Source organism: Marmota flaviventris, chromosome X (genome assembly GCF_047511675.1).
Source record: "Marmota flaviventris isolate mMarFla1 chromosome X, mMarFla1.hap1, whole genome shotgun sequence".
Classification (NCBI taxonomy): domain Eukaryota; kingdom Metazoa; phylum Chordata; class Mammalia; order Rodentia; family Sciuridae; genus Marmota; species Marmota flaviventris.
In genome coordinates this window covers 112,209,389-112,224,368 of record NC_092518.1, presented here as the reverse complement: position 1 = coordinate 112,224,368, position 14,980 = coordinate 112,209,389, and the positions used below count along the sequence as shown (strand labels likewise).

Here is a 14,980-nt window from a genome sequence, read left to right as displayed (position 1 = left end):
CATACAGTTGAAAATTAGCTCAATTACTCTCTTGAGCACAGGGATAGGTATCATATATATGTCCACTTAAACAGAGTTGGAAATGAGGCTAAGCTTTCTTTGCATTATTGCAAACCCAGAATCTACTACCCACTTGATGTGAAGTCATTCCATTTTTAGCTAATAAGGGAGCTGCAGGTGTTTACCAGCAGCTCAGAATGAATACATCATAGGAGACAATCAATTGTTGTTTCAAGGGTAGAGGTCAGAGAATGTAAGGGGGAGACAGAAATGTTTTAATCAAACACAGAGATCTGCCTTTTTTTCAATTAAAAACCCACTACAGGGCCAGGCATGCAGTGTGTGCTTGTAATCCCAGCTACTTCGGGATGTTGAGGCAGGAGGATCACAAGTTCAAGGCCAGTATGAGAAATTTAGCAACATGTCTCAAAAAAAAAAAAGACTGGGGATGTGGCTCAGGCTCAGAGTTAAAGCACCCCTGGGTTCTATCCCCAGTCCAAAAAGAAAGAAAGAAAGAAAGAAAATCCACCACAGGAATGGGCCTTAATAGTATTTAGTGGAGCATTCTGATATTAGCTTCTTGTGCCAGTCTGTGCCTTCATGGTCATATTTTTTAGCATCTGGCATGGCCAAAAAAAACACTTGTTTTTCTCTTTGGACTACCTACTTTTCCAACTAATGTCCAACAAATAAAGATGCCACCTTGGGTCACCTCAAACCTTCACTTCTGAATAATCTTTGTGGTTTTAACTGAGAAAGCAAAGTTATACCCACTTCTACTTGATATTCTTCTGTTCATCTGAGGGAACCACTGTACTTTTGTTTAGTTTAGGGGCTGGAGGTATCTCAGGAAAGATGGTCAATGCCCTCTTTTTTCTTGATCCCAAGATTCTAGGAGAGAGAACCTGTCTTCCTCAGATACCACCCCCCTAAGCCAACCAGAGGACTCACTGGTATGGTGTTGGCCCATGCCAAGGATGTCACAGTGGCCTGGCCCACAGGTTCAGCTAACTATGGGAAACCAGAGGGCTTAGGCCTTCATGTCCTCAGCTCACCTGTAGGTCAGTCAGAACTTATTCAATCTCAACCTCGTGGGGCTGGAGTTGAGTGACCCTCTCTGGCAGCTGAGAGCATAGCACCAGGTTTCTATAAGGCCTTGGGCTGGTGTAGAGCAGGCAGAGGTGGGAACATGGCGATGCCCCAGGGTTCTCACAAACCAACCTTGCTGCTGGGACAGTAGTCCCCCGACCAGCCTTACCTGCTCTCCCTTTCCGCTGCTGCTCTTCTTCTTGCTCGGTCAGGTACTCCCCAGTCTGATATTTTCGGCTCTTCTGCCGTCTCCGTTTCTTCCTCTTCACCAGCCCCTCCTCCTCATCTTCTTCCTCCTCCTCATTGGTGTCCCACATTTGCCGGGCGGCCTCTGTCCTCCAGGGCATCTCTCGGGCTCTCCACAGGTGCCTGCGGCCCTGGCTCAGCAGAGTCTTGTCCTGGGCATGATGGCTGCGATACTGGGTGTCCCGCTGAGTCTTTCTCACCTTTCGACGCTTAGCTGGGGTGGGGGCCACCTCCTCCTCTTCTTCTGTGGGGAAGACTTCCTGGCTTCCCATGTCATTGTCTGCCATACCAGCAAAGGAGCTACAGATGCTTCCTGTGGATGGGATGTACAGAGGACAGTCAGGTATCTCTTCAGAGGACTAAGAATGATGTTGACAAGAGTGCCCTGCATTTGGAGTTTGAAGGTCTGGGTTCAAGTTCAGGCTCTGCCATTTATTAGTTAAATACTTTGGGAAAGTTCCTTCTGGTTCCTCATCTATAAAAAGGGAATAATATTCTCTCTTTGCTGACCTCACAGGGCTGTTCTGGGGATCGAATGAAATCTTTCACTGGTGTTTTACAGAGCCCAGAGTATCATACAACTATCAAGTGTTAAAAACACACAGCTTTATTCATCCACAGTGCTGTGTCACTTGAACGGACTTCACAAACTCTTGCTTCCTGCTTACAAGGTGCCAAGCATTGTGCAAAGAGCTATAGAGAGCTACAGGCTCCCGCTGACTGGGAAACAGGGGCTGAGTGGAAGGTGAAGGAGGAGCCCCTGCTCACTCTGTGGCCCCACCTGTCTCACTGACAGAGCCACCCTGGACAAGCAGACCATCACAAAAAACGTCTCAGAAAAAGCAAAGCAAGGAGTCCCTTTCCTGTAACAGGCCCTGGCTCAGTCAGGCCCAAATGTATTGCAGCAAGCTGTCTTCCCTTAAACTGACCCCACCTCCTACCAAGCTGCCAAGAGTTCAGGGGTGGAGCTGTCTCCCCGCCCCTCCCCCCACCCAGCTGCAGCTGTTCCTCACCGCTGGGCAGGCACTTCCCCCTCCATTCACAGCCACCCCAGGATGGATGGCACCTTTCTGGTCCTTCTGGGCCACCTTGCCAAGAGGCCATTTTCTCTACTCACTCTTTCCTTTACCTCTGCTAACAACAAAAGTACAATCTTAAATTGGCCTGGTTTCACACTACAGGAGATCTGACACCTTCCTGGGAAGGGCTGTGAGACACTACCATCTTTCTCCCAAAGCCCAGCTGTTAACTTGACAACCCCAGGACCCCAGTGAGGTCAGTAGCAGAAAGAAATGGTTCTAGGGGAACAGAGCTGCCCTTGACCCAAGTTTCAAGTGGGTCAGACCACTTAAAGATAACAGCTCTCCAGTAAACCTTCCATTATATGGACCAGGCAGGGAACGAAGTGTTCTGGTTAATCTAATATTCTGGTTAATACAGCATCACCACAGAGATCACACAGGGATCACCAATTTTCAAAGAATCAAATACACTACAATGTGTTTAACATGAAAATGGGACTGGCAGTAATGTAATCGCTCTCTGATGATTCAGAGGATACTTCAGGATTTTGTGAGACCTCCAGGCCATCATTATGAGCCCCAATTACCACCGCGCTCGCCATGTGCTGAGGTGCTGTTTAATAGAATGTCAGATCATTGAGTTTACAGTGTGCCCTGCTTTCCCATTCCATCCAATTTGCATGGAAATCTGGGTGAAGCAGGGCAACCATCTCCAGTCCTGTGTATCAACATGGAGCAAGCAAAAGAGAACACAGGCTGGAAAGGACTCCTTTTTTTAGGCCCTGGGGATTGACCAACATAAATTCAGGGTGCCAAAAGTGAATCTGAAGGCCTTGACAACTCAATGGCCTTTTCAATTCTGATGATGCCTGTCACATCAGCCAATAAGACCCAGTCCAAAGGTTATGTCTGTACCTGAGATGGGCCCCAATAATCATGAGATGCCAAAGCTGAGTAAATCAGCTTTTCTGAGTGGCACAGGCCTTTCCTCTTATCAGCTCCCAATAAGAGATGCCATCACTGCTCTGAAAAGCTAAGCAAATAGTCCTAAAACCATGGGCAACACTCCTAGACCCCACCCAGGGCTCTCTTGTATCTGCATTTTAGCCCAGTGAAGCAAATTCCCAACTTTCTACCTGGGTCAATGGAAAAATCACTCAACCACATGTCTACCTCTCTGTTCATAGAAGATGCCAAGACGGACCACAACCTTGGTCTCACTCACCAGACTGACTGCGTGTTCGTGTGCTCAGAACCACTGGGATGAAGTCACGGAAACTGCTCTTTGCTTTCTTTTCCAAAGAACCTAGAATTATGTGTGGTTTGGGGACAGAAGGCAGAAACATCACAGTTAGAATCTAAAAACTAAAAAACCCACTCAAGAGGCTCAGGTGGGAAAATCAAGGTGGGATTCTTATTGACCTTATGGTTATCCAGGGCTATCCCCACTAGCTCCTCTTATACTGCCATCACATACCTATCTCTTTTAGGGAAGGAGCTTTTCCCAGTAGTTTTTGAAAACTGGGAGTTGTGTCATTTTTGCTGACACCAAAAAAGGCAGTGCACACAATCGATTCAATTCAACAGCACACCAGAAGATAGAAGACACAGCTGTCCCTATGACTTGAAGGCTCTGCACCTCCACTGAGTTATAACTGAGCTGGAAGAAGTCCCAGAGAAGGGCAATCTCGATGAACCTTAAAGTACTGAGTGAGGTGGGAAGACAAGAGCAGGAGGTGGTCAACAGAAGAAAACTGTTATATAAGAGCAACCTAGAAGAGGCAGGTCATGTCAGATGAGCAAGGCCATGAACAGGGACTGCTGTGGTCAGACATACCTGGGAGTCTCTCCCTGATGAGGGCACCCAGGGACCATCTATGGCAAAACACACAGGTCTAGTACATACTCCCCCCCACCCCAAACATCCTGTGTGCCCATAAATTATAATGAAGGTTTAGGATATCTCTAAAACCTTGTAGCTAGAGAGCTAGTGATTTCTTTATATTTTTAGAAAGGGAGTTTTCCAGTATACTCAAAGGTAGAGAAAACAGCATGATGAACCTCCATTCTGCTGTCTAACGGGGGTTCTAATAATTTTGTCTAAATCTTCCTAAGCCTGTTTCTTCCTCAAGCCTAGACACACTGCAGGGAAATGGGCTGGCTACTCTGTTACAGGACTGCCATCTGTCTGTCTGCAAATCATTTCCTTGGCTTTTGGAGTGTGCTGTTTTTTAATGTGAGGGGCAGAATACGCCCCTGCTACCTCCCCTCTCTTGTCCTTGACATCAGAGATAGCAATTATATTTCCCTTCCATAGTGAAGAAGGCTCACTCTTCCAGTCTCTGGGTCCCTCTTCTCCTACCAACATGCCACAGGACACTCTCTGCAGCCCAACACAGAAAGCTGGGGCCGCTGAGGCCTACCTTCCTCGTGGCCATCAGCTCGTTTTCCTGGAGATTGGGACTCTGGCTTTGTTTGCTTCCGGTGCTTGTGCTTTCCCCTGACTCCATTGTGCTCTTTTCCTGAATCTGAAGCCCCCCTGGGGCTTTTCTTGGTGGGTTCCTGGGGGTCACTGGGAGACTTCCGGCACTGTAGAGAAGTAGAGAGTCAGGTCTGAGATCAGTTTTGCTTAAGAAAGTTCTCCCAGGGTTGAGCCAAGCACCCATTTCTGACACATGAACATGAGCTGCCCAGGGTGGGGCGGGCAGAGGAGAGGGACTCCAGGGAGCTACAGAGGCTCTCCTGGACTGAATCTAGTGCCCTTGCTGGTCTCCATAGGCATCCACACCCCATCACTTTAAAGAGGTCTACAGAATCTGTGCTGACAAGCCATTGAACACATACCCAAAGTAATTTTAAAAGGTACAAAGTCAGGCCCCATATTCTCTATACCCAACACCAATGGAGTGATGGGTTTTAAACAAAAATGCCTCTTCTGCAAGTTGGGCAACTACATTGTTCAAATAACATCATTGTGAATGGTATTGACACCAATGACTGAAAATAATTCTCAATAAGAGCCAAGTGAAGAAACCTGTCTATTTTCATACGCAAATTAATATCAGAAAACAAATTCAACTAAAGCAAGAACATGGCACAGGAGAAATTCCCATCTTCCCATATTTTCTGAAACACAATTTAGAGATCCCAGCCTGGTTAATAATGCCACTTTATACTCTGAAGCACTTTCAACTTCGCAAAAGGCTCTCATGTCTATTATTGGAATTTTTTCTTCCCAAGGACACTGACAGAAGAAGCTATCCCCAGTGAACAGATGAGGAAACTATAGCTCCAAGACTAGAGGTTAAATGACTTTTCCAGGGCAACACACAGCCCAATGTATACTCACTCAGGGGCTGCCATGTAGCAGGCCACCTTGTGAGTTGGCTAAGTTGTGCTTGCAGTGAAAAAGATGAGGAGCTAGGACTAAGACCCACTGGGACTGACACCCAGAGCTTCTGGCCCCACTCTGAGCTCCCACATCAACTTTCTTTTTTTTTAATATTTATTTTTCGATTGTAGTTGCACACAATACCTTTATTTTATTTATCTTTATGTGGTGCTGAGGATCGAATCCAGGGCCTTGCATGTGCTAGGCGAGCACTCTACCACTGAACCACAATCCCAGCCCCCCCCCACATCAACTTTCAATGCTCTCCTTCCCTATTCACGTCCTCAGCTGCCTTTGTCCCACCTACTAATGGGACATTGCACGTGTACCGTGGTTGTCCTTATATGCTGCAGTTTCACTCTTAGCCTAATAGTCAGATTCTTATAAACTGAGGTTTCTATGTGCCACTAAACAAGAAATAGGGCACCAGGCACACTGGCACATACTTGTAATCCTAGTTACTCAGGAGGTTAGATCAGAAGGGTCACAAGTTCAAGGCCAGTATCGGCAATTTAGCAAGACCCTGTCTCAACATAAAAAAATAAAAAGGATTGGGGATGTCGCTCAGTGGTAAGGCACCTCGGGATTCAATCCCTAGTACCCCTCAAAATAAAGAAGAAAAGAAAACAAAGAAAGAAAATAGGGCAAGTAGGGAGTACAGAATAAGCAAATCATTAGAACAATGAAAGGAGGCTTTAGGAGGAAAAGAAGAGTTAAGGCTGCTTGTTTTCACCCTAAACAGATCTGTCTCACCTTCTAGAAGGTTATCACCATCTAGCTCTAGTTAAGGAGACAGCAGATATCTTACTGAGAAAGTATTTGGGGGGTGTCGCAATTCTTCAGGCACAGGAAGCCCCCAGGATCCATCAGATTCCAAGGATTCCCCCATCCCATGAACTTGTCCTCCTTCTTAAAATTCAGAGGAGGGCTGAGCTTGAAATTCAAGTTCAGTTTCTCTCTTTGCTTGCTGCCAGTTCCTACAAACCCAAGTGTTAGGAGAAGGAAGAACTGAGAAGGAAAGACAAAGATGGGGAACAGCTGCTTCAAATCTGACCTTCAGGTATGGCCACGGGAAAAACTATTTTAAGTCGGGGAATAAAGTTAAACGCACATAAATTTGAACATGTCCTATTTATTTCTGCATATCATTTTTAGCTGGCTCTTTCAAGTACAGATCATTAACTTTTACTTCCTAAGATAGACAAAAACAAGTAAAACAGAACATCTACAAAGGATTTCGGTGTGTATCTTGTGCAAGGGCATCCATGAAAGTAAAAATATATTGTGCACTCCAACTCAGGCAAATAGTCAGGAGGACAGCAAGATCACATAAGATGAATGTTCTGGTTAACAGAGTTTTGAAATATTTTCCAAAGAATTTTCCAATGAATGAGAAGACAGCAAAATACACCCAGTATCAAACGAAGCACAACTTTCTTTGCTGATGATCCGGAAGGCCGCTGAGGATTTGAGAGATGTTGGGCAGGTGATATAGGCATAGAAGACTATTCTGCCTCTGGGCCATGCCCTGAAAGGAGCTGTTTTGAATTAACACCTGATCTTAGTTTGCTTATCAATGGCTTCTTTCTCAGGAAAATGAAACAAAAGAAAGAAAAAAAGTTGCTCTCCTGAAAAATACATTTACTAAATGGTCACAGACAGTTGGAAAGGGCTGCTTTCTGGCCACCCTGCAATGCTGTCATTTTGTTCTCTGCCCTCAGCATTTGTCAGTGGGCCCACTGAACTGCCTGTTCATCTCATATAAGAAGGGGTGGTTTGGGGCTGGGGTTGTGGCTCAGCGGCAGAGCGCTTGCCTCGCACGTGCGAGACCCTGGGTTCGATCCTCAGCATCACATACAAAAATAAATAAGTGAAATAAAGGTGTTGTGTCCAACTACAACTAAAAAATAAATATTAAAAAAAGAAGGGGGTGATACCTGCCTGTCATTGAGTCATGGGCAACACATAATATAAGAGCAGAGAATATGTCTATTTCATTTGTAATACTAAAAATAACAACAGCAGTTGCCAATACTAACTGAGCATTTACTATGTTACAGGTACTATTTTTTATTGCAGGACTGGGGATCAAATCAGAGCCTCATACATGCTAGGCAAGTGGTCTACCACTGAGCTTCAACCCCAGCCCCATGGGTACTATTTTAAGCACTTATGTAATCACCTCATTTAATCTTAACAGCTTCATTGAGATACATCATATAACTCACTTATTTAAGTGTATAATTAAATTGTTCTCAGTATAGTCATCACCACTTACACTTAGTTCTAGAACTTTTTCATCACCCTGAATGAATACCCCAATCCATTAATCAGTTACTCCCCAAATTCCCCATCCTCCCCCAGTGCTAGGCAACCAATAATCTACTTTCTATCTCTATGGATTTTTCTATTCTGAATATTTCATATCATCATCTCATTGAATTTTCACCACAACCCTAATAATATTATTGTCTTATTGCACAGATAAGGAAACTGAGGGTCAGATTTAACCAATATCACATAGCTAGGAAGAGGTGAGGCCAAAATTCAAATTCCAGCTCTGTGCCTAGCCTCAGAGGGTACATTCCTCACCAATCTATTATAGCATCCTCCTGAAGATGTATTCCCATTACTTGGGAAGGACTGCCATGATAATCATTCAACAAACACTTGTTAAACATTCAGTGAAATGGTTCCAAATAAAGTGAGTAGAAGATAGTGTGGCATAGCTGAAGAATATGGACTCTAGGATTAAAAAGACCAAAGTTTGGGGCTGGGGATGTGGCTCAAGCGGTAGCGCGCTCGCCTGGCATGCGTGCGGCCCAGGTTCGATCCTCAGCACCGCATATAAACAAAGATGTTGTGTCTGCTGAAGAACTAAAAAATAAATATTAAAAAATTCTTTCTCAGGCTGGGGATATAGCTCAGTTGGTAGAGTGCTTGCCTAGCATGCATAAGACCCTGGGTTCAATCCCCAGCACCACAAAAAATAAATAAATAAAATAAAATAAAAAGACCAAAGTTTGAGTTCTAGTTCTGCCATTTAGTAGCTGTAGTAATTTACTTGTAAATTTAGTGAGCATTCCCCTCAGAGTTATTGGAAGGATTAAAATAGGTAATATATGTAGAAAACACTTGGTATATAGTAGGAGTTCAACAAGAACAACATTAATGACAATAAATTATTATTTTTGTTATTATCTCCAACAAGGGAAGATTGCAGTCAGTCTAATCAAGTGTTATACACTTTACTACATTAGGATCTGTTTCTACTTTGTCTCTGACATAGAGGAGGTGAGTGAGAGGTCACTGAGGAAAACCCACCCAATCTCTCTATTCCAGGGGTCCTTAACCTGGAGTATATGTATGGCCTTTGGGAGAGGGTGGGTCTACGAACACCCTGAAATTATTGGCAAAGTTCTGAGGTCACATTTCTGGCGACAAGGTCCATTGCTCTCATCAATTTCTCAAAGCAGTTTATGGTCTAAAATTGACTAAGAACTTGTGCCACAAATAAATTCATGGTGCCCTGGATAGAAATCTATCCCTTAGTGTACATCAACATCCAATTTGAAAGCTTATTAGTACAACTTCAAATTGCCCCATATATTGAATGAAACCTGTCCTCAACTGTTTTAAGAATCTCCTTGGATCACCAGTAGCCTCTGGATGGCCTCGAGAGAACCCATGGACTTAAGTCAATTGTTCCTGGCCTATCTTTTTGCCTAGAACTCTGCCTCTACCCAGAGCCTATCATGAACCAAGACCCAGATGTCCATCTGCCTTGCTCACCAACTAACTTCTCAACATGCCAAAACCCGAAGCTGCCACCTCAAGCTTGAAAGGGATAGGAAACTAGTGGATTAGCCTGAAAGCCAAATGGGCTCTGACCCCACATGACTCCAAGCAAATCCTAAGCAGGCTCCCTGAGGGTGCAAAGAACAGCCCTGTAAAAGGCCCTTTCCCTCTCTGGGCCCCTAGTTCTCAAGGCCAGTAGCCAGTCTTCTTGTCAAAGCCTTGTCAGTAATTGATCTCCCTCATTAATACCTTCTTCTGCTTGCCAATCTCATCTGGGACAACTGCTTTCCTGACCCCTGGGATATAATCATTCCTACCTCCTACAAAATACAAGCCCGCCCTGCCCCAGATAAAAACACCATATACAGAGAACATGACTTAGAAAGGGGACAGCGGGTCATTATTCCCTTTACAAAAGTGTTTCAATCACCACAGTTCACACAGCTACTCAAGAACACTGTGCCATGGGGGCAGGAATTCAGTGCAGTTGAGATCTGCAGAGTGAAGCAGACTGGCAGGGTCCTGGTCCACCCTTGTCCTGAGCCTGGCCACTGGCACTTACCTTGGATCCCAGGGAACTCCGGACTGTGGGCTTGGCTTGTGGCTGCTGTTGCTCCTCGCCTTCCTTCTCTTTGCCACACTTCATCTTCTTTGGTGGCAGAGATTCTGTCACTTCATCTGGCTGCCACTTGTTCTTGCAAGCAAAGACCCCAACACTTTCCCGTTTTACTCGAGCCTGCCCTGCCTTAGGCCGTGCTTCAGCCTGGCCCCTCTGGGGAGGTGCTGGAAGGCCATCGGCCCGGAAGCAGGTGGCTAAATTGAAGACCACATCACCATCCACCTTCTCCATTTTCACCCGCCCTAGATCCACCTGACTTCCGAGCTGCGAAAGCTCTGTGCTGGAGCCCCTCTTGCTGCCCGGTACCACATCCAAGATGAGTTCCTGGGGGTGGCCGTCATGAGGTAGCAAAGGCAGCTCGGGCATGGTGCGCAGGTTCTGGGGGGTGGCCAGAACCAGCTCATGGGACATGTAGGTGGCCAGCACTTGGTTCTTAGGCTTCGTGTCTCCTGCCAGCTTCAGACCACAAGCTGTCTGGGGGCCTTCCATCTTAGGAGTGCTATCAGAGCAGAGGTGGCTCTCTGATTCCTCAGGCCCCTGATTTACTCTAATGTCCCCACTACTAGACTGAACAGACAGTGCCAGGGTCCCTGTCTGAGGGCTGAGAGTTAGTAGGACAGGGTTGACTTGTTCTTCATAAGGCTTGGCAGCAATCCGGCAAGTTTTGTTTTTTGTTACAGTGTCCTGCTCTGAAGTAAAGGGACCCCCAGGCCGTGGCTGCCCCTCGGGAAGTCCATGCACAGTTTCACTGGAGCCAAGAGATGGCACTCCAGAAAACTCAGAAACAACGCTGGTGGGCCTGATGGGCACCCCCTGACTGGGGGTCAGCTGCCCGGCACTGGAAATGCCAATGGAAAGCAGAGATGCCTGGTGGTATGGTGACCAGCCAACAGGCAAGACCTGAGTGCTGGTGGGTTTCCCATTGACTGAACACCGTGGATAAATATTTGCCGGCCCTGTAGGTTTCCACAAAGAGAGCTCCTTGGTTTGGCACCCTGGCAGCACAGGGGCAATGCGGGCTGGGGTATAACGTGTTTTGACTGTGCTTGGCTGTCCCTCAGCACCAGACTGGCTGCCCTTCTTGCCACATGTGGCACCAGTGCTCTTGGGCTCTCCTTGATCAATAATGGAGATGGGCTCTTGCTTGGGGAGATGGCGGGGGTCTCGATTGAGGCCCAAATTAGGGTCTTTGTTCAGCAGCAGGGATGCAGGCACTGGGTTGGCCACTCCCACATAGGTGCCAGGAATGGTGCTGATCAGCGCAGTTGAGTTTTTCACCCAGGTGCTCGGGTCACCATTCCTCACGATCTCAGGAAAGATGACAAAGGGTGAGGAAGTGGAGCCCAAGCAGGAGGTGACATTGCTGCCAGCAGCCTGGGTTGTGCGCTGAGACCTAGACAGGACTGTGGAGAGGAGGGCCTTGCTGCTGGTGTGCACAGGGGTCAACACAGGCATGGGAGGTGTCTTGCGCTGGTTAGGCAATGGAAGCTTCTGACGGTTGGACTTGGAGGAGAGGTCGAGGGGCATCTCACTGCACTCGGGCGGAGAGGCCATCTCTCGCTCCAGCTGTGGAGGCGACTTGAGGGGAGAGAAGGTAACAGAAGTCCCTTCTGTTTGTTGCTCAGTGCCACCTGGCATCTTGGCAGGGTGTGGTGGGGCTGAGCTCCCATTGGGGGCTGGCAGCAAAGGCTGTGGAGTTGGAAGCACCTTGGCAGAAGCAGTGGCAAGGGAGGTATCTGCCAAAGGCCCAGGGGCCCCATCAGGCGCAGGCTGGGTGGTGGTACTGCCAGATGGGGAAGTGCAGGGGAGCCTGTTCACCTCCAGAGAGACCAGCTTGGAATCTGAAGTCAAAGGCCGGGCCACAGAGAATGCATATGGGTAGGACCGAAGCTCTGGAGAGGCCAGCACACCTGGGAGACACCTGTCCTGCAGGTAGGATGGCAGGACAGGGAGCGTAAGAGTGGATGAGACCCCCAGGGTGGTTGGAAGTGTGGCCACACTGAGAGGTTGCCCACAACTTGGAGGTGGGATGTATACCAGCGGCTGGCTTGGGGTCAGCACTGTCCCTGGCTGAAAGGACAGGGGGACTTTTTGCATAGCTGGTGCCTGAGCTGCAGGAAAACACACTCGACTCAAACTGAAGGAGGCCGGGATGGGTGCTGAGGTGGGAATGGCAGTTGGTGTGGCAGCCGGCATGGGCGTGGGGGCTGGAGTAAAGATTGGGGCTGGGGTGGGTGCAGGCACCGGTGTAGGAGCAAAGGCAGGAATGAGAGTAGGGGTAGAAGGAGGGCCAGAGGATGGGGTTGGGGTGGGCATCGGCACAGAAGGAGGGGCAGGAGCTGCTGGAGGTGTGGATGCTGGCATGGGAGCCAGAACTGGAGTGGGGACAGGAGCAAGGACCAAGGTGGGAGCTGAAGGAGGCACAGGAGCCTGGATCAGAGCCAAGGGTGCTGCTGAAACTGGGACCGAGAGAGGAGGAGGAGCAGGAGCAGACAGGGGAACCGGGCCTGAGGGAGGAGCAGATGCTGGTACAGGCACCAAGACTGAGGCTGAGACAGAAAGAGGGTTTGAATCAGAAATGAGAGTGGGCACTGAGGGTGGCGCTGGAGCCAGAGCCGGAACTGGTGCTAGGGGAGGGGAAGGAGCGGAAACTGAAGTGGCAACTTGAACTGGTACTAGTCCAGAATGGGGTACCGGGGCTGGGACAGAGAGGGGAACCTGGAATGGATCTGGAACAGATGGGGGGACAGAGGCCGAACCAGGTGCAGGACAGATAGGTGCCGGCAGTGGACTGAAGTTAGTGGTAACCAGAGGCAGGGTCCCCTCCACAGGGACTCCAGTTCCCAGAGTTGCCAAAATGAAAGTGTTCTTGTCTCCAACACCATGCCGAGAGTCCAAGGCCTTTACCCCGGCTGGTGAACAGTCAACCTGTTTGCTCATTTGGGTGCTGAGGGGAGTCCAGGAGCAGTCGGCCCTGCTATTGCCAGCCTCTGTGCCGTCAGGAGTGGGCAGCTTAAGCCCGTCTCCGGGGCTGCTTAGTGGCACCAGGAGGCCCTCAGCCTCTGCCGCATTCCCAGCATAGTCCATTTTTGGCTGGGGATCATCAGGCTGGTCTTCTGACTTGTGTCCAAGTTTTTCTGTCGCATTGCCATCTGGGTCTGCCCCCCGGGCATTGCTGCCACTTCCAACTGCTGTGAGCTCCACCTGCAATGACAGAACAGCATGTCCATCTTAGCAAGCTCCCTATGGCTGGTGCAAGTGTCCTGAGGCCCCTGAGAAGCAACTTCTGGTCCTTTCTGCTACTCAACCAAGTAGGTCTTGGCAGCAGCCAAGGGCAGCTGGCCAATCTCTGTCCCACCTATAGCAACTCCTGGGATATACCCTGTCCCTTCCTGCCCCGCCCCCTTGGGACAGCAAGCTGGGCATATTGCCAGGAAGCTCAGTTCCACCCTTCTGTCAGGCAGCATGTGGCACAACGTAGCCTCTTACCTTGGAAAAACTGCTGCTGACACAAAACTCCTGAGACCCAAAGTGCTGGCAGTCACCTGTCGTGGACTCCTCATCAGAAAGAGGTGCTCTTCTAGCATGGGAGACAAAAATCAGAGAGGGACAAGAGGCTCAGTCTTAGAGCCACCACTTCTTACACAAAAGACTCTGTGGCTGCCTGAGTTCTCACAAAACCTTCCTGTCTCACTCCCCATGGTGGCTTGAGGGAGACTGTAAGTAATGGGGTGGGGGCCAGGATGCAAAGTAGAATCTCCACACTCAACTTTGCAAGTTCCTACAAAGGAGTCTAAACTGACTAGGCTCCCCTCTTTGGGCTGCTTATCCTATTTTCTAGGGCTCTTGCCAGGAGTGGGGAGTATCTCTAGCACCTTCACCTTTTCCTTGGAGCTTACCAGTCAAGGTGACCATCCAGGATATACAGGACATTGTCCAAAGGGGAGAGGGATGTAAGTCACTGCAGGCCTCAAAAGGCATGCAAACTTTTTATTTCAAATATGATCTTATTTCAAGACTATAAGAGAAGCTGGATGAAGATATCAAATGGGTAATCCTTTTCTAAAGCAAATCACCACCCCCATTGTGACTGTCCCTTCTTCTTTATATCTAAATCTGAATCATCACCTGTTCACCTGATGGACCTGCCTAGAGCCAATACACGTTTATCAGCATGTGCAATGATACACTTTCAAGGTCACTAGATCACTGGGTGCTGAGAGGCACTTTAAGGACACTACTTCCTTTCCTCCAAGGGACATATTTCCCCACTTTCTAGGGTTCTGCCCAGCTCTAGCCAGTGCCTTCCACTTTTACCCTTCTTCTACCCTTGGCCTACTGCCAGCCCCTGCCAGCCCTCAACTCTCTGTTCAGACTCTTAGCACCAACATAATTCTTTCCCATCCCAATGGGAAGCTCTCAAGGCCACAGATCCCAAATTCAGATTGGCAGACTCCAGGGGGAAGTGCTCAAGGCCAGAGAGCTGGTCCTGAAGAAGGAAAACTCAACTGTACCCCCATCTGCTCCTAAAGCTTTCTCCAATTTTCAGGTAAGAGTCCTAGAAAATGGTACATCCTGATAGGGTCGGGGAAGGATCACACTGGAAAGGTAAAGTTGAAGAGAGGACAAACACCCAAAGTTTGGTATGTTAAGAATAGCAAGAACATACTAACCCTGCCCTAGGAGAGGACACCACTGGGGCAGAATCCTGGATGTTCATGGCCAAGAGGGTGGTCTGGGTCAAAGAATAAAAGCCCCAACATAAATATTGCACTGGGTTTCCTGGATAGACAAAGCATAGGACTGCTCTGCATG

At 48.2% G+C, this 14,980-nt stretch overlaps 1 protein-coding gene across 5 annotated transcripts in view; it reads right to left on the bottom strand.

The window, feature by feature from the left end:
- Bcorl1 (BCL6 corepressor like 1) overlaps positions 1-14,980 on the bottom strand; it is a 68,260-nt gene that overhangs the window by 27,103 nt on the left and 26,177 nt on the right. For all 5 annotated transcript variants that reach the window (XM_071606135.1, XM_071606132.1, XM_071606133.1 and 2 more), the window contains 5 exons: positions 13,655-13,745; positions 10,109-13,369; positions 4,781-4,946; positions 3,583-3,663; positions 1,259-1,648 (listed from right to left, as the gene is read on the bottom strand). In XM_071606135.1, coding sequence (XP_071462236.1) covers positions 1,259-1,648; positions 3,583-3,663; positions 4,781-4,946; positions 10,109-13,369; positions 13,655-13,745 — 3,989 coding nt within the window. The remainder of the gene's footprint in view (positions 1-1,258; positions 1,649-3,582; positions 3,664-4,780; positions 4,947-10,108; positions 13,370-13,654; positions 13,746-14,980) is intronic.